The following is a 19,309-nucleotide window of genomic DNA, read 5'->3' as shown; positions in this document are numbered from 1 at the left end:
CTAATTACAGAAGTGTTGTAGATGCATTACAATATTTGGCTCTTACACATCGTAATGGTTCCTATTCTCTAAATAAAGCGTGTCAATATTTGCATGCACCTAGCACCACTCATTGGGGTATAGTTAAAATATTTTTCAGGTATCTAAAGTTCTCACAAGGACTTGGACTTTGGATTGTCAAATCTCCATCGTCTATGCTTGTCACAACCTACTAAAATGTAGATTGTCAAGGGTGAGCTGATAATAGAAGATCCACATGTGTATTTGATGTGTTTCTCGAAACAAATACTGTGTCATGGAGTGGTATCGTCTCAAGGTCAAGCACTAAGGCTGAGGACAAAGCTTTGGCAAACGTTAAAGCTAAAGTAATGTGGATTTAGACTTTGCTCTATGAACTTGGAATCAAGGCTCCATAGGCTGCGAGATTATAGTGTGATAATACTGTTGCAACCTATCTCTCAGCTAATCATGTTTTTCATGCACGCACAAAACGTATTGAAGTTGTTTTCACTCTGTCACAGAAAGAGTAGCTCACAAGTTACTTGACATAAGGTTCACAAAACCTCTCACAGTGAGAAGGTTGGATGACTTCAAGTACAATTTAAATCTTGGAGAAGTTCCATCAAGTTTAGACCAAGGGGGGCTTTACCCAAGTTGGAGATAGAATTGTTTAAACCTTTGTATCCATGTCTCAATGTTTAACTTCTCTTCCATATCTATCTTGACGTATGGCTAGCTATATTCCCAGCTTGTACGCCACGACAGCAGGCTTTCAGCCAATATCTATACATACCTACCATATATGCGCCCCTATTCTAACCTAAATTTACAATGCCATCCTTCAAAATAAGGTTTCCAACATCAACATCAAAGAATAAGACATGGCCGGCCGGCGAAAGAAAAGTTGTGGGCCTATTTCTTGAGAAGAAACTCTTTCAACAGAGACTAATGGCTAATGAAATATTAGAAATCTACTAAATTTTGAGGTGATTGAGGTACTTGCACCAGCGGCGCAACGGGTGGAATCTAGCAAGCAAAACAAAGAGTACACTTCAGCCTCGTCAAAAAAAAAAGATTACACTTGAGCAACAAATTAAAATGATGGATGAAGGATGAATGAATAAGGCAACTAATTAATAGTGCAAGGAAAGCTGGCGCTGGAGCTTCTTGCTGCTGTTCCTTCTCTCAGGCTGAGACAAGCTATTGAAGCCGGACGCCCTCCTGCCACCGCCGGCGCTTCTGGTGCTGCAGCAGCTGACCGGGGAGCCGGACAAGGTGGTCGATTCCTCGAGCCAGCTTCCTTGGCTGTGCGGGGTCGGGTAGTCGTCAACCTCCTCGTCGTGGACGAGATCACGCTTGTCGTCGGCGGTGTAAGCGTCGAACTTCTTGTCATGGCGGTAGTCGACGCTGGGGCCGCAGAGGCAGACGAAGGTGGGGCTATCGGAGTAGTGCGGCGAGGATGACGCAAAGGACCAGGTGCCGCGGGAGGCCCGCGAGGAGGCCGAGGAGGCGACGGAGGAGGTCGGGCTGCCGCCGTCGTGGGAGAAGGAGCGGACCCTGTGGCGCGCGTCCTTGAGCCGGTCGGCGTCGGTGAGGAGGCCAACGACGCTGTCGGCCCGGCGCTGCATGGAGGCGCCCCAGTCGAAGCCCTTGTCGTCGGTGTAGGTGAAGCCGCGGAGGTCGCGCAGGGCCTGCATGTCCGGGAGGAAGTCCCCGGGGAGCTCCTCGGGGCCGTGGGTGAGGAGGAACTCGAGGACGACGAGCGCCTTGTACACGGGCCGCCACTCCTTCCAGTCGTGGACGCAGCCGAGGCGGCGGTGGAGCACGTTGGCGATCCGCCAGTAGTCGTCGATGTCGAAGGCGGCCTCCGCGATGGACGTCAGCGTCTTGGCGTCCGGGACGCACGCGTCGTCGTTGGTCGCCTCCTGCACAGCCCTACGGCCGCATCCATGGGGAGGAGCTCAGACGATCGACTCATTCGTTACGTAGATGCAGATGCAAATGCATGGAATGCGAATCTCATAGACATACAGCTCTGCCGGCGTGACGTCGCCGAGGGCGAGCCTCGCCTGCTTGTACTTGTCCTGCAGGTACCCGGACGCCTGACGCCCTAGCTTCGTCGAGAACAATGCGGCCATCGCCTTCGCCGGACTGCTGCCTCGATCGTCACCTTGCTAGCACACCACTCCTTAACTGAATATACAGGAGAGAGAAATGAGAGATGGACAGGGTTGTACTGGTGAATGGTTGGCGGAGAGAAACAAGCGGAGAAAGGAGGCGCGCGTGGCTCGCCGTCGTTCTCGCGGCCGGGCTTGACGCCCAGCCCTCCATCGATCACCACCGCAAACCTACGGCCGTCTGCATGCATGCATGCTTACCAAACTGCAGAACCTGATCTGATCTTGCTTCTTGCATGCATGCCCTCCATCTTGGCCTCAATCCTACCGTGTGTACTACTCTAGATCGATTTCCCATGGGAAAAGCTGTGTACTCGTCAAATTCTGCATGCCTGCCAACGATAGCCATATTTAGCATCTCATTTTTGTGGGCTCTATCAGCCTGCATATTTTTGTTTATTCAGTGCACTGAAAAATATATCCTATGTCCTACATACTTATTAAGAAAGTCATCATATATCATATATACATCATCATGCATGGGAAAATCTTTTCCATTTAATTATTATATTTATACTTAATAACTAGTGGTACAACTATACATAATCAAATATATTTTTAACTTTGGTTCTCATGCTATCAACTCAAAATTTTGTCAACCAAATCCCGCAGCAACGCGCGACGTATCCTCTAGTTGAATTAATGCTTGGACTAGTTGCTTCAAAATTCCGAACCACTGTAGAGAGACGGCAATATATTTCAACACTTTCCCTCATGTCTAGACTTATTTAATTGTTAAAAATGGGATCAATGCAGGGACAGAGCCAGCATGCAAGCATAGGGGGGCAAGTTTGTTCATGAAGGGGGCAAAATTTATATAAAGTGATTTTTTTTTGCTATAACAACCATTATCATAGTAGAAAAATCAGTTTGTTAGGGGGGTCTAGCCCCCCCTTGTCCCCCCCGGAATCGTCCCTGGATCAATGTAGTCCGCAAAATCTTTTTATTTTAATACAACGTTGGTAGGGTCTTGAACTCAAGAACTCTTACCTCTGATACAATGTAAATTAGGCTGGCAAGCGTGATCATGATGTACGGCCACATGTGGTATTTAATAGATGTTTACTGAAAGTATGTCATGGCTTACAAGTTGGAACTTTTTTTAGCCGGGCAAACAACCCCTTACCCATTGCAAAGAACGAAAATATAACAGTTCTAGAAACATTTAGGAAAGGGAAAGAGGAAAGTAGGTTCAAGTACTGCTAGAGGGTCCATGGGACATTCGATCGCCGTCGAACCTAAGTCGTGGCACCACTCTGGCAACACACAATTACCAGCATAGTTCCTATTACAGATCCCAAACAAAACAGAGGGATAGACATACAACTATCATAGTCTCCCAACACAAAACAAAGCTATGAAGGGGACATAAGCAACACCACCAGACTGAAGTCTTAGTCACTCCCCTGTGATCGATTGCCTAGCCGCCTCGCACATCTTCATCAACTACACAGTGTTCGCTCTCACCATCTCAGCGCTAGAGCGTAGTTCCTCCGCATTGTCTCCTTGCTGTAGACCTCCCCAATACAATATAAACGAGCACATTGAAAACACAATCTCAAATGGGGTTTTGACCAGTTTGTTTTCAAAAGTAGCATGGTTACATGCCAACCAGATAGCCCAACAAGCAGCCGTGAGGCCCATCATGTAATACTTTCCTCCTGCAGGCAGGAAAGTGCTACACGAGGAAAAATATTGCCAGTAAGAATTGGGGCAGTGATCAGTCCCCAAAGTAACCCCCACAGACCTCCACACAATCTTAGCAACATGGCAGTTGAAGAAAAGATGTTGTGAGGTTTCCCTTTCGCAACAAAACGAACATCTAGGGTTCCCAGGCCATTTCTTTCCTTTCATCACATGCCTGGTCAGCACAGCATCCTGCGATAATTGCCATATGAATATTTTGATTTTCAGAGGTAATTTTTCTTTCCATATCCACTTATAGTGCCAGCCATGGAGTGGCTTCTCCAGCCACTTATACATGGATTTCGTAGAGAACATGCCATTATTGGTAAGTCCCCACGTCACTTTATCACTATTCTGGGTCAGGGTAACCCCAGAAATGATGCTATGCATCTCACTCCATTGAGCCCTAAGCTCTGGATTTAGCCTTCTTCTAAAAAGGAGTTATGATCCACTGAGCATATATTCTCCAGAGTGCACTCAGGTTTATTGCTAATATCAAACAACAATAGGAATTGCTCCTTGAAAGGAGGCATCTCATTGATTGAATCCTGCCACACTCTCGCAATATTCCCAGATTCAATATTAATTTTCCTCCCCACCAAATAATATTCCTTCACTTTCAGAATCGCTTTCGAGCATGGTGAATCAGAGAATCTGGGCTCAATAGTAGCCATAGTTTTTTTTCTAAGGTATCTAGCTTTGATAATATCTTGAATGATTCCTTTTTGTGTCTCTAATTTCCGCCACCATTTAACCACTAAACTGATATTCTGTTTACGAAGGTCTTTAACCCCTAAACCCCCTTTATCTTTGGATCTACAAATCCTGCTCCACTTGACCAAATAGTATCTTCTTTTCTTATTGCAACCTTGCCAGAAAAACCTTTGTCGATGCTTATCTAGTTTTTTAATGAATGTTTTATTCATGAGCCACGGAGACATATGATAGATGCAGATCTGAGTAATAACAGAGTCAAGGAGTGTGAGCATGCCTCCCATGGAGACAACATTACCTATCCAGGCCTCAAACCATTTCATATATCTTTCCACTATAAATTCCCAATAAGAATTTTTCAGTGTAGTAAACTGACAGGCACACCAAGATATTTGATTGGAAAGTTACCAATATCACAGTTGAAAAGCTCGGCATAAGTTTTCACCACATTATCATCACCCCCAATAGTGCAAATGGTTCACAAAAAGCTAAAAATATGACAAAAACTTTCGTCGCCGGGACTTGAACCCAGGTCTCTCGGATGAGAGCCGAGTATCCTAACCACCTAGACTACGACGGATCTTGTTACGACCTCCGTAACAAGTACCCTACCACACCTTGTCCCGGCCTTAATCGCTTGATCGCCAGCCTAGCTGGACGCTCGCTCGGGCCGATTCGGTGGAGGGAATCGATGGTGCGGGCCAACTCCATGGTGTACGTCCCTGTGCACCGCATCATGAACCGCCACAAGACCATCGTCGTTGGACTTGTATTCGCCGGCAGGGGTATCTTCGGCGGTCGGAATCCTGTCCTGAACCCTAGGGAAGTGACAAGGGAATGAAACAATATCACCAATGTCGATCCTCTCTCCCGCCCGTGAGAATCGGGCATCCACCATCCCCCTCTCGAGTTGAGGAGTACGATCCTGAGCGCATCTCGCCGGAGCCACATGATGCCATCGTCGAACCAGACCCGTCGAGCGGTGGTGAGGTCTGCCGCGTACGTGACGCACCAGCGTGCGTCGCACATCATTCTTCTCACCACTTGTCTCTTCCCCCTTACAAGTTGGAACTGTCGAGTGATGCGTCCATATACATCAAGATAGGGGAGATGAGTTAAATAGATAGATATGCGTGCCAACGTGAAGCGTCATGCTGTATACTTACGAATGCACGGTCACCAATTAAGGACAGTAAAACTGAGCAAGTTCCCAGCCCTCTCACGCAATCAGGAGTTTCGACCGTTCGGTGTTGGCTTTGAGTCATCCTTGGCCGCCCAAATCCACGTTTTCGTTGCTCCCACGCACTCTTGGGCCGGATGTCCGTGGATGCTATTCCAGAAACCAAATCGGAGGCCTCCCGTTTAATTTCATGGTTAACATCCGATCCTAGAAGGACGGCCGCGATGGCGCACCACGCGTGTGGAGTCGTTTGGGGTCATGGCACTCAGAGACCCCCCCCCCCAACCCTCCTGATCTGACATCGTCGCCGCTGCCGTCGCCGCCACCAAGAAGAGAGGTGACGGCAACAACGACGGTGGGCGAACTCCTTTTCTACGGTTTCACCCTCTCTCACAGGAGTACTTTGCGAAACCTATTGCTGGCGGCGGATGTGCTAGGCAGGAAATCGAGACAGTGCATGGTGAGGCAATGATCTTGACAGATCCCGAGCGGTGGTGCTGCCCTACTTCCATAACAATCTTACCTTCAGCTCGCATGGTTTAGTCCGAGCAGGAGCATGGCCTGTACTTGATGTAGATCCTAATAATCTGAACAGAGCAGATACCATCTGATCATATTCACGTCCTTCAATTTTGCCGTTCTGTAACTTTATGGCATGTACTTGATGTAGATCCTAATAATCTGAACAGAGCAGATACCATCTGATCATATTCACGTCCTTCAATTTTACCGTTCTGTAACTTTATGCCTTCTTGAGTACAAGCAGCGCGTCTAGAAGCAGTGCGTATGTATGTATATATTTCTTCACCTGGCACTGTCCCATCACTCTTGCCACTCCCACAACAGAACCTCTGGCAGCATGGTTCTCGGCTAGGTTCCCGCGATACCATTTGTTTCTTTCCTGTACGACCCCTTGTTTCTCCCAATAATCAGTGTTAGTGTCCCCTAATTCCATATTGGTTGTGGTCAATTGATCCGGGTAAATCTTGGAGACTCATTCCGGCATTCTGATTGGGGAATTCAATATCTGATGACTGACAAATTCTTAGTTATTAGCACATTTGGTAAATTCTTCACTTTCCAATTTCCAGTGGATATTGGCTATTAAATTTGTTCTCGAATTCTCTATACGTTGATCTGATTTCCCAACATGCTCCAAGTTAAATGGATCTATGCCGATTATGTAAATTATATTGATCAAGGCAGATGATTACCACCGGTTGTGATGATGTTTCATCTTTGGAGTGGCTTTGTTTTGGTGTATGCATCCATGTACAACAATGGAGAAGCTAGCATAGCATTGCTGGATCTATGCCACAAAATATATCGATTAGATATATTACTAGAGTGGAGGTTATATTGGTGCTCGGTTGCCACAAAATTTTGAATATAAAAACTATACAGATACTCTAAAGGCATCAAAATCTAAGAGCCATAAAGTTGATGAACTCAGGTATTGCAATGTGTTTGTTATTTTTCCAACCAACAAGTAATGAAAGTCAACCTTTAAATTGTAAACATTTTTTCTTACGGTTCCCGGCTTAAGAACAGAAATCTGCATCGGAAAGCATATTTGTAGAGTGTTGTTTCCGAATGTTTATCAGAGGAAGCTCCCAAATGGAGTTGTAGTAACTGACTTATGTTGCTTAACTTTTTGGTTTAGTTTTTTGTACTATCTAAGAACGACTTCATGTAGCAGTTCTTTTTTTCTGTTCTGTCTTGGGAGCATACGCACACCTGTCCAGGGAGTATATGACTTATCCAACTAGAAGAACATATGTTTTTAATATGAACACGTAGTCTCCTTACTAGATTTGATTTACAGTGCATATGTACTTGTGGTATCCACCGGATGTGTTATGGATGCTAGATAAACTTGTTTGCAGTTATCCACTAACCCAAGAAACACCACGTAACTCGCCTCTCATCCCATCACACTTCTGGCCGTGAGATTTCATGTGTGGAAACTTTCTGGTTGTCCGATCTAACTTCAGTTTGTGAAATGGGCTGCCGTCCTAAAGGGTTGCTATTCTGGAAGAAAAATCCAAGGATTCTGGTTAATTGGCCTCTCTAGCACACAAAGCCGACTTTTGTACTTTGTTGACCCCTTCCTCTTGTCGCAGCCCATTCTCGGACTCCTACTCCCCTCCCGATCTTGGCAAACCTTTCGGGCCCAGCCTCCACAGAATGGACCTTGAGCACGGTGCCCCTCCCCACTTCTTGTTCGCTCTGGCCAAAGCAAGGTCGTGGGGCGATCCTCTCCTCACCGACTCCCCCTTTCTCCGCTGCCTCCAGCCTCCATGCGCTCAATAGAGGAGGTGGATGAATGACATTGGGAATCAAAATGCACGTGATGGGGGCGAGGCTGGCAAACCGGCTAGCTCATGACAACGTGGCGTCAGCGGACGATGACCACTTCCTTCATCCTCTACAGGTTACTTTGATATATTATATTTGTATGTAACTCTTGCTGAAATTTGAAAATTGCATTGTACATGGCGGAAGACTTCGGGTAGCTATTCTGGCTCAACTGGAGTGTCCATTAAGCATCCACTAAGAATCAACATGAGTATATAGTTTAGCAATGTTCTTTTGTTGGGCAAACACCAACCGACAGCGTCATAAATAGACCTTGCTCATGCTCGGCAAGTAAGTTGGCTCTGCCACTCATTGTTGGGCTAGATTGGCATAAAATCAGGTTGTAAGCCTGAAATTAGGCACCGTATTATCTAATGATTCTGGCATTCTGCATCTAATGTTGGTTTCATCTTTTGTATGTTCTTCGTTGCTAATTTAGAATCTTTCAATACTCACGTAGTCATGTTTCATGAGTGTTGGTTACAAAATAGCATCAGTAGCGCTATTTCAGCATCTCGAACATGATATTTATTTGGTTTTGTTTTAGCCTGAACAAAAAACAGAAAGGCCAGACAGGTAAAGCTGGAAAGGGTCGGATAGTTTACTCTATGTTTCTAATTTCATTTTGACTTACACCAGATTCTTTTATGGGTAACATTGGAAGTCAAAGAGGAATAACTATGGATCTTGAGAATACCATGTACTGATGCGGGAATGGCAATTCGACTTTTCTCTTCTGACACTGAGATGTCAACCTTAGTTTTTTGGTAGTGGTATAGTATGCATGATAAGTATTGATACCTTCCTTGTGGAAACATAGTACTACGACACTGAAGCTAAAATTTCTGTATATTATGCACAATAAATGTGAGAAATTCTACCTTGAAACTCTACTTGTTCAAAAAAAAAGAATTTAGAGAAACAGGCATGATAGAACCAATGTTACAAGGTTTATGGATGCAAAAGACACTAAGGTTACTAAAAAGTTGTGCTAGACTACATGTACTAAAGGACCATATACAAACAATTACGTTAAATTAGTAACAAACTATTTGCTCCAATTGGAGACCTGAGCTGTTACGTAAAACAATTGGTATGTAAGGTTGCTAGATTTTGAGGACCACCTCTACCATAGATGAATCGCAGTTATGGTTGTTCTTTTGCTGGACGACATGTATATATGGTTAATTGGTTACCACATGTTGTATTTTTAGGATCAACGACGAGATTAAATAAATAATACTCTCCATGGATTACAACAAATAGTGTTAGTAGTGTGTACCCCAAGTCTTCTATATAAATAGAGCATCCAGATGTCACGCATAGCTGTATTTGACTGATTTTGTACTAGCACTCCAGAGACGATGAAAGAAGCAAATACATGAACTCGTGGGAAAGAGACATTAGCTGGCTCTTACGTGCAAAGTCAATGTCTGAAGTTTTTTTACTCCAAAAGTAGATGAAGCATGTATGTACTCTTGTATTTTGGATTACTCTTGTTTTGGCACATGTTGCTACTCTGATATGTGGCACTACTTTTAGCTATCTACATTGTCCAAAGTTAACAAAATATTATATCAATCATATAGACCCTCTTCTATGGAAACTCCTATCATTTCATCGTAAACATAGACGGGCGCAGCAACGCGCGCCACTCAAGATCTAGTGATTCATATATGCCACCCTCATCTTGGTGTAGCTCATGGCTGAAACATGCACATGAAAGTATCCATCAAAATGCGCCAACATTTTTAGATCATGACATAGGCAATAATGCATTTTGTTTTACAACTTCCTTTGGACTCCTCATCTTGGTGTAGCTGATGGCTGAAACATGCACATGAAAGTATCCATCAAAATGCGCCAACATTTTTAGATCATGACATAGGCAATAATGCATTTTGTTTTACAACTCCCTTTAGACTCGCAAGACAAATTAAACCGTAACGTTATACTCCCTCCGTCCCGAAATTCTTGTTTTAAATTTGTCTACATACGAATGTATCTAGTCACATTTTAACATTTAGATACATTTATTTATAGACAAACCTAAGATAAGAATTATTTGTATGTAGACAAACCTAAGACAAGAATTTTAAGACGACGGAGTACCATGGATGATACTTTTGTGGTTAGCTCCTAACACAAGTAAGAATTCGAATTACAAGCGTGTCAAACGAAAGTGTGCGCTGCTATATTAGCATCACACGAGCAATGTTGGAATGAAACCAAAACCAAATCGATTCAAACTCTTTTAAAACAATCGGCTAGAATATCACTGAAATTGGGCTCTAGATCCCGGGTATACCGAAGACCCTTCCGCATCGTGACAAAAAATTCCGTCGCCGGGACTTGAACCCGGGTCTCTCGGGTGAGAGCCGAGTATCCTAACCACCTAGACTACGACGGATCTTGTGATGCCGTTCGTAATAATATTTGTACCACATCTTCCCTCGGCCTTAATCACCTGATCGCCAGCCTAGCTAGACGCTCGCTCGGGCCGAAACGGTGCGCTACACACGTTACGAAAGCATCACCCACTAACCAGCGCCGGCCCATGGATCCCCGCCAGGAGAGGCCCAGGCCCAGTCGGCCGCCGCAGCAGCAGCAGCCTCGCCTTCCTTCCTCCCTCCACTCGCGTGGGGAGCCGCTCCCTCCCTCCCTTATCGCCAGAAACCCCCGGCCGGAGCAGCGGCGAGCAAGGCTCACCGGCGGCCCACCTCCCTCAACCGCGGGCGCGCGCGCAGATGCGGCCGTCGCCCATGGCGGCGCGTGCGGCGAGCGGGTGCTCCTCCGCGGCCCTGGCCTTCTTCCGCCTGCGCCCCCTCGGCCGCGCCGCCCGCCTGGCCCCCGCGGGCCGCTCCGCGTTCGGCGCCACCGCCGCCTGCCGGGGCCGCCTCGTCGACTCCGTCCTCCAGGAGCTCCGGTCCCGCAGGCGGGTCCGGGTCTCCGCGAGGTAATGCCCCCTTTCGCATTGTAGGAAGGAGCTCGGCTGCCTCCTCTCTCTGCCCTGCCTCCCTCGCCGCCGTCGCCCGTCCATAGCAATCCCGCCGCGGACGTGCGCCTCCCGGTGCGCAGCCTCCACGCTGCTCCGTCCCGATGTGCTATGCTGCCACTGCCCGCTGCAGTTTCGCGTGTCCGCTGCTTGTAGAGAATCGAGCGCGGGATCAGGGTATCGAACTTTGACCTCGCTCTCGTGATCATGGACGGACCCTTGTGCATGCGGTAATGATGGTTTGTGAGTAGGAGGAACCCGGTTTGCAGCAATTGTTCTAGGTAGATTTGCTTTATGCAATTTGTTCTGCAGTGCATTACATGTGGAGATTTTGTCGTGGAACTGTAGTAGGCCAATGTAGTGGTCTCCAAAACCATTTTATGTGGGAAATGCACTGCCACGCTGTCCGTTGGAAATGGTAATGGTGTAAGGACTCTAGCTAATTTCACATCGGCAATATGGAGGTTCCCTTTTTCAATCGAATTGTGGAATGAGAAAATTGTAGAACGTACTGTCACATTGACAAGAGCATTACATGACAACACAGACACGATTGCGGGTTAACCCACCCCCACCGGACGCACACTACAGGGTCACACTTGCTAGATTACCTCCACCTACAATCTTCCACTAGCGGTACTGATCCTTAATCTTGCCCACGATTAAGCTAGAAGAGCCTTGTTCTTGAACCCACACACATGTTTCCTTTAGCGCCAGACAGAATGGATGGTGCACAGGATCACCAAAATGTAGCCCTTCCTGAATGTAGCTGAGACAGCGTTTTTTGGCACCAGTCCACCTATCGAGAATCGTTGCATCAGGGCCAGGGTCAAGGTGTTGGAACCCGAGCCATTGCAGGAACAGGAACCAAATTCCTCTCGCGTAGATGCACGGCCAGTCTTGAGAGCACAATGGGCACACTGACTGGTGAGGGAGCCCCCTTCTGGCTAGACGACCAGACGTCCAGCTGCCGTTCATCAGGAAAGCCACACAAAAAACATAACCTTCCACAGCTCATGGCACAGACCAGATTGTGCCGACCACAGCAAAGGGAGCCCGCGAACGTGATTTGGCATGCTGATTGTGTTGAATGCTCACCATGCGCTGTCCGCATCCATCGCCATGCATTTTGCCAACCCCAAGGGGAGGGATCGAGACGTCGCCTCCCAGAGGTCAGTGGACTGCAGCACCGCCTGAACAGCAAGGCGGCCGCGCAGGTCTCTGACCCAAGAGTTCCCATCTTGCGCCGCGGCGACCGTGCGGAGAAGCACTGTAGGCTTGATGAAGCCAAGGAATTTTTACGCACCTTTTAATTTTAGGTTCTCACAGGTTTATGTTGGGTTTCATCTCTAGCTTACCCCGACTTGCTTGGGACAAAAAGGCTTTGTTGTTGTGATGATAATTACGTCGGCCATTGCAATGAAGCATACTGGAATTCAGATAGTCAACGGAATGAAGCTTACTACTGGGATTCAGATAGTCTTGCCCAGTCCTTTAAGAGAGAGAGAGAGAGAGAGGTTATGGGTGTACTATATTGGGTCGGCTCCCTTCTGTGTATTGGAGTCGACCAAACATGATTGTGATAACTTGCGTCCCATGATTAATATATGCTGGTTTAAGAAAAAGACAGCAATGAAGCTTACAGTTGGGATTCTGTCTTGTTGTTCTTCAGGATAGGATTGCAGGGCACAAAGGAACTGTCGGATAGTAAGATAGAGAAGAAAACAATACAAAAAGGATTGCTGCTTGAATTTCACAAAGATTCTGAGAGATCTTTGCTCGCGGTTGTTGAAAGGCCTGATGGGAAGAAAAACTGGGTAGTCACTGACCAGGTATTTGAAGAAGGATAATTAACCTCTCCAATAGAATACTCGGTGCCTGGTGAATTCATTTCCAAGGATATATTTGTACACTTTTCACAGATGAAAAGATATTACGGATTCTCTTGTGATTTAGCTGCTGATTTTTGTGCAGAATGGTATCTTATCTTCTATAAAGCCCCAGCAGGTCACATATGTTGTACCTGGTACCATGGATTTTGATTGTTCAAGAATAGCTGAATTTCTCGAGAAAGCGCAAGATCTCTTGGTGAGAAACATTGCATAAGTTGTAAGTGTACTACATATAATGTGCATCATGACTGATAATATGGTTTGCTACAGGACCCTAGTATCTTGGAATGTGCCTGGCTGGAGCTTTCTGAGAAGGACAAATCAGTAACAGTTGAGGAGTTTGCAGATGTAAGAGGTTCATTAGATTTGTTATTCTGTGTCTTTCTCTGTTCAAATCATCAAATGTGACACTTGTGATTTTGTCAGATAGTTTATGGCAGCAAGGAGTCTCTGGAAAGCTACTGTGCACACTTCCTGTTGTCACGGGATATTGTGTATTTTGTGAAGGTGGAGAGCAGAGGTTCTTCCATATACCAGCCTCGCCCATCTGCTCAGGTATATTTTCTAAATATATGTGTGATATATGTATTGTGTGTTACACACCCTGAATTAGTTTGGCAAACTCATTAAGGGCCAGTTCTTTTGGTGGCTTTTTTTGAGCTTCTAGAATAAGCTGTCTCATACCCAGCTTATTCTAGAAGCCCAACCAAAAATATTTTTTTAGAAGCCTACTAGTCAAGTCTTAATTAGTAGATTTCTAAAAAAATAAATTTGATTGGGCTTCTAGAATAAGCTGGGTAGGGGGTAACTTATTTCAGCTTATTCTAGAAGCCAGGAAAAGAACTGGCCCTAATGTTGCAGCAATTCATTTCGAGAAGAATGTAAGGTCGTGATATTTCCTTTAGAACGCTAGCCTGGACCAAATAATCTTTCAACTGTAATCACAATTCAGTTCCATTTTGCCTCTTGTACGCCTAGCAGTTGTCTTTGCGCCGGTGTGCCCATGGTTTTAGTCTATTGAAGAGCATAGTTTTGCGTGGCGGGAGGCCATACAGATCATCATGTTTACCTTACCTGTACATGTTAATTTTGTTCATCTTTTTCCTCTGATATGCCAAATGGGTGTTTTTTTAATACACATAAAAATGTGTCATTCTGTATTAGAAGAACACCGAGAAGGCGCAGAGTACAAAGCGAAACATCCAAAAACCAAACCGGAAAACAAAAGAAAGGAAACCTAAGCTAGCCAAACCAACACAGGGAACAGAGCCAAAACAAAACAGAAAGAGAGCAGGCAAAACCCTACTGCTACTGCTCTAGGGTTTTAATGGATGTTATAGAAATTTGACTGCTAATCTGACATGATTAGTCAGCCAGATGTTTGATTTGAGTGTATTTATCAAGTGTGTAGTTCCCTAAATTGCTGTAGTTGCTTCATTTTCTGCAAAATTGTTTCTGCTTTGTGGTGTTCATTGGTAGACTTATGTTTATCATCTGGTAGTAGGTGGATGAACTTTTAAGACGGAAGCTTGCTAAGGAGGCCGCCGATAAGGAACTGGAAGAATTTGTCCACCTACTCAAGTCTGCGAAAGCGCTGCCTCTAGGCTCTAAGCCTCCAAAAAATTCATGGTTGATGGAAGAGAAAGTGAAACAAAAAATTGAGTCTCTTCAGGCATATGCAGTTGATGTGTGTAATGATGAACAAAGAAGAATGGCGGGAAATGTAACCTATCCTATTCCACTACCAATTTTTTGTCTAATATTTCTGTGCTAAAAGATACTCCCTCTGTATCTAAATAATTGTTGTTGGGGAGAACTAGTCTAGTTCTCCCCAACTACAATTATTTAGGTACGGAGGGAGTAATATTTAGCCTTATATCATGCTTTATTGAGGAAAGTGCTTGGCTGTGAATGTAATGGCAGATTCTCAAGGCCATGGGGTTTGCACGGACGTCATCAGCTGCCCTAAAGCTCCTTATAAATGTGGGTTATTTCCCCGTGCATGTCAATCTTGATCTTTTCAGGTATGATGTTCAAACCACGTATACCGAGAAAGTTTTGTCTGTTGCTGAGGAGCTTCTGGTGGATTGTCCTGATTCAGATAAGGTATATTTAGTTACTGTTGATTTCCGAATGACTAATATCTATATACGTTTGAAATACCTTGGGTTCTCTTTCAGCATGCCCGGAAGGATCTTTCAAATTTGAGAGTGTATGCCATTGATGTGGATGAGGCTGATGAAGTATGTTTCCATTATTGCTGCCCAGACATCTTTCATAAGAAACTGGATTATATAAATTCGCTGCTCATGGACAAATCTGTTAAACACTATTTTTTTGGTAACTTAGCTTGATGATGCATTAAGTGCGACTAGACTACCTGATGGTAGGATAAAGGTCTGGATACATGTAGCTGACCCAACATGCTTTCTTCAACCCCGGAGCATCCTTGACAGGTTATTGTTGCATCTCCTGCTGAGCGGGTCTAGCTTTTCTATCAACACCATCTTATATTATTATTTGTAAAAACGGCATTTTGCCTACAGGGAAGCAATGCACAGAGGAACCTCCATATTTTTACCAACTGCCACTTTTCCGATGTTCCCAGAGAGGCTTGCCATGAATGCTATGAGTTTACAACAGGGTACAGATTGTAGATCTGTAAGCGTATCTGTGATTTTGCATCCAGATGGAAGGTAACTTTCTACTACTTCTCCTTTAATATTTCTTAGCAAGTGGTATTTTATTTATTTTCTTTGGGAGATACTATATATTTATTTTCTAATAAGTGTAATGAATGCATCCATTTGTGTGTGATAGTATTGCAGAATATTCGATAGAGAACTCTGTAATCAAACCTACCTACATGTTAACATATGAGGGTGCAACTGAATTGCTGTACATGAATCTGGAAGAAGAGGAAGACCTGAGGATTCTCCAAGAAGCTGCTTCGATTCGTGCACAATGGCGTCGTAGCCAGGTCAGAGCTATGTAGGCCTTTGCCGGTTGCTGGTCTATACATCATCCTTTCATTACTAACCGAGATTACATATTTTAGATAATAAAGATAGACTACAAATTTAATTTCAAACTGTTGGCTGGACATCTTACATTAGTCCTGATACCACTTAGAATAAGTCTATCTCTGGAGATTTTCTGAAATTTTAAGCGTGTACCTAACCAACTGAATATTTTAGATGCATTTGTTACATTTACTTGACACCATTGACACTCTGAAGTTTGCAGGGTTCAATCGACACTGCTATGATAGAACCTCGTATCAAGGTGGCAAATCCTGATGATCCTGAACCAAACATTAATTTATATGTTGAAGATCAAACAAACCCAGCAATGCAGCTTGTATCTGAGATGATGATACTTTGTGGCGAGGCGGTGGCTGCGTTTGGTTCTGACAACAACATTCCTTTGCCATACAGAGGGCATCCCCAGTCTAATACAGCTGTGTCAGCATTTGCCTATCTACCTGAAGGGCCTGCCAGGAGCGTTGCCAATATCAGCGTGCTTCGTGCTGCAGAAATGGATTTTCGAAAACCTGTAGCACACGGTGTCCTCGGAATTCCCGGCTATGTACAGTTCACCTCCCCTATTCGAAGATATGTCGACCTGCTTGCTCATTATCAGGTATTTTTATGCACCTATTAATCATATGAACAGGGATATGATACAGTTTGGAGGAACTTTGGTAGTTAAATAACCGTCCTTTCGAATTGCTGATTCTTTTTTCTTGTTTTATGAATGGAGTGTAGTTTTATCCACACCATTGTAGCTTATCTGAATGATATAAATATGGTCTACTTAATTTTATACATTGAAAAATTGCAGGTAAAGGCTTCTCTTAGAGGTGAATCTCCACCATATTCAGCTGGTGATCTGGAAGGGATGACATTTATTGCGAGCATGCATGTTAAGGTAGCTAGGAAGCTCCATAGCAACAGCTTACGTTACTGGTTGCTAGAATACTTAAGGAGGCAGCCAAAGGGGAGGAAGCATAGAGCACTGATACTTAAGTTCAATAAGGATCGCATGGCAACATTGCTTTTGGTGGATGTAAGTCAACATGCTTCATCCAATAATTTATCTATTTCTTGGTGCAGTATATCCATAGCAGTACTCCCTCTGATCCATATTACTTGTAGTAGGTTTAGTACAGTTTTGTACTAAATCTGCGACAAGTAATATGGATTGGAGGGAGTACTATTTTTACTTTTGCTGGGATCATGAGTAAGAACTTTAGTTGTCCTGCTCGTTGTTTAGAAACTGGACCAGTCTGCCAGTTCGACCGAGGAAACCCGGTATGGGTACCAGTCTGGTCTTGTTAAGTTTGAAGATCGTGTATGCAAGTTCACCAGTCAGAACCAGCTCCCCTGGGCATCAACCAATTTTCCTTCATTGATTCACTGTAGATTCGGAGAACCACCAGGTTCCTGGCTAATTTCAGGCTATCAGTAATACTGGTCCGGTTCCATCTTTCTTCCCTTTATTCTTTCTGGTTCTGACTTTTGACCAAATCCTTCATGCTGTGGAATGGGTAGACCCGTAAACGGGGTGGCATATGCTAATCATTTTGCTTAGCTGCTCATTTAAAAGAACAACTAAACTTGCTATCTTTTAGAAAGAGAATAACACCTGGTATGCAGCCAAACGCCTCCAAAGTTCCAAACTGACAAAATCATGTAAAGAAGGGAAAGCCAACCTCCTGCTATTGTCAACCGGGGCCTGCCAATTTGAACTTTTTTCGAGATTGCATAATGAGTTGCTGATTTTATGATATATAGATTACCGCTCTCCCTGTCTTTATATTTTGAGCTCCTTATTCTAATCCTTTTTCTCTGGTGACACTGACAGGTTGGGATTCAGGTCACAACCGTGGTCACAGCCGGGAAAGTGGGAGATGAAGTGAGTGTTGTTGTGGAAATGGTTCATCCCCGCGACGACATCTTATCAGTTACGGAGATTGCACAAGACACGGAGTAGTAAATGCTCGCAATGGGTTCTGGAAGCTCATTGCCTCGCTCCCTGGACATGGATATTATTTTTGGTGCGCATGCTGGAGGTGATTCATCAAGTTGGCACTAGGCGAGAGGATCTCCCGTTGAGGACCATGTTCTCACGTTCAGTATCATGCCTGGGATGATGGAATAGAACACGCGTATGGTCGCTCTGTGAACCTTCGACCAGGATACAGTTGTCTAACCGTCTTGCTAATCCATTTTCGAGGCTGAGGCAGTTCTGATGAAAGCACAGGTCTGGTTCAGTTGAATTTCCTCGGGTCCTCTGTGTGTTTAAAGGTTCGGGTGCTGAGTTCTGTGAGTAATAGTTTTTGTATAGCTAGCTACATGCTTATGATCCGGGGTTTGGCGATCTGCGGACCACGGCGTCTTATACATTTTGGATCCGTCGTGATGTATATTCGATCTCTCTGTATATAACGGAGCTACTTTGGGCGCTTATTTCTTCGTTTTAGCCCATATGTGTTTAATTTAAAGCCACCTGGACCCTCCACGGAAGGCATTACCGAACGGCAACTTGAGATTATGGAATCGCAGAGGACTGGTTGTGCCTGTGCAAACATTATGAAGATAGAATTTCTTCTTTGGCATAATTTCTTAGCTCTGTTCTGGATATGCCGTAAAAGGATTAAATCCCAGTTTGCTGGGAGCATTTTGTTTTGTGGAGCTACAGCAGTGCAGTTTTAATTGTAACCCTATTCATATCGAATAAAACTCTTTTACCCTTGCAAAAAAAGTTTTAATTGTCTAGTTTAATTATTTTCCGTCGTCTTAAAAAAAGCACCTTCAACTTATCAGATCCCATTGAAACTGAAGAGTTGAATAATTGTTGATTAAGTGAAAGCGAAGGCTTACTAGTATTCGTCAAATCACAAGTCCGTCATCATCTAGCGAACTGAGGCGTCTCTTTCGGACCCAAATGGAAACCAAACCATAGCGAACTGAAGCATCTCTTTCAGATCCAGATGGTAGCGATGCATGCCCGTGCCCACAAGTTGGTTAGCTTTCACATCTTCTGTCTTCAGATCAGTCCAGCCGACACTCGCCTCTCTCCCCTCGAACCCTAGGTCTCCTGAACGGCTATGGCCTCGGGGACTCCGGCAGATGGCGGCGAGGGCATCAAAGACCTCCCATGCTTGCGTAGTGGCGCAGACGGCCAATTAAAATTATCACAGCCAATTTTAGTCCAATTAAATTATCACAGCCAATTACTAGTTAAGATGTTTCTTTAAATAGGCAGATTTAATCTTAATTCAGATGTGTTCTGTTTCATTAAT

The 19,309-nt window shown here is 44.6% G+C and overlaps 2 protein-coding genes and 2 non-coding genes across 4 annotated transcripts; 1 reads left to right on the top strand and 3 right to left on the bottom strand.

The window, feature by feature from the left end:
- Positions 1–889: 889 nt before the first annotated feature.
- On the bottom strand, positions 890–2,167 carry LOC123405594 (epsin-3). The gene is made up of 2 exons (XM_045099230.1): positions 2,032–2,167; positions 890–1,935 (listed from the first exon to the last, which is right to left on the bottom strand). The coding sequence occupies exons 1-2, from the start codon at positions 2,136–2,138 to the stop codon at positions 1,134–1,136; spliced, it is 909 nt and encodes a 302-aa protein (XP_044955165.1). The 5' UTR covers positions 2,139–2,167; the 3' UTR covers positions 890–1,133.
- A 2,917-nt stretch (positions 2,168–5,084) lies between these two features.
- TRNAE-CUC lies at positions 5,085–5,157 on the bottom strand. Its single transcript has one exon. It is a non-coding gene; the product is annotated as a tRNA-Glu (tRNA).
- A 5,295-nt stretch (positions 5,158–10,452) lies between these two features.
- TRNAE-CUC lies at positions 10,453–10,525 on the bottom strand. The gene has a single exon. It is a non-coding gene; the product is annotated as a tRNA-Glu (tRNA).
- Positions 10,526–10,770: 245 nt separating this feature from the next.
- LOC123398768 (ribonuclease II, chloroplastic/mitochondrial) lies at positions 10,771–18,625 on the top strand. Its single transcript, XM_045093253.1, has 14 exons — positions 10,771–11,071; positions 12,783–12,942; positions 13,085–13,198; positions 13,273–13,350; positions 13,429–13,557; positions 14,507–14,725; positions 14,926–15,108; positions 15,183–15,245; positions 15,352–15,458; positions 15,549–15,698; positions 15,823–15,982; positions 16,249–16,644; positions 16,846–17,070; positions 17,869–18,625. The coding sequence occupies exons 1-14, from the start codon at positions 10,863–10,865 to the stop codon at positions 17,995–17,997; spliced, it is 2,322 nt and encodes a 773-aa protein (XP_044949188.1). The 5' UTR covers positions 10,771–10,862; the 3' UTR covers positions 17,998–18,625.
- Positions 18,626–19,309: the final 684 nt, after the last annotated feature.

Source organism: Hordeum vulgare, chromosome 1H, assembly GCF_904849725.1.
Source record: "Hordeum vulgare subsp. vulgare chromosome 1H, MorexV3_pseudomolecules_assembly, whole genome shotgun sequence".
Taxonomy (NCBI): domain Eukaryota; kingdom Viridiplantae; phylum Streptophyta; class Magnoliopsida; order Poales; family Poaceae; genus Hordeum; species Hordeum vulgare.
This window is presented reverse-complemented; position numbering and strand designations above follow the sequence as displayed.

Bases quoted from the DNA above. Each gene is read 5' to 3' on its own strand.
- LOC123398768 (XM_045093253.1), top strand. From the start codon at position 10,863: ATGCGGCCGTCGCCCATGGCGGCGCGTGCGGCGAGCGGGTGCTCCTCC. The intron at 15,699-15,822 runs GTAACTTTCTAC...TGTGTGTGATAG, and splicing joins ATTTTGCATCCAGATGGAAG to TATTGCAGAATATTCGATAG. The intron at 17,071-17,868 runs GTAAGTCAACAT...TGACACTGACAG, and splicing joins CAACATTGCTTTTGGTGGAT to GTTGGGATTCAGGTCACAAC.
- LOC123405594 (XM_045099230.1), bottom strand. From the start codon at position 2,138: ATGGCCGCATTGTTCTCGACGAAGCTAGGGCGTCAGGCGTCCGGGTAC. The intron at 1,936-2,031 runs GTATGTCTATGA...ATGCGGCCGTAG, and splicing joins GACGTCACGCCGGCAGAGCT to GGCTGTGCAGGAGGCGACCA.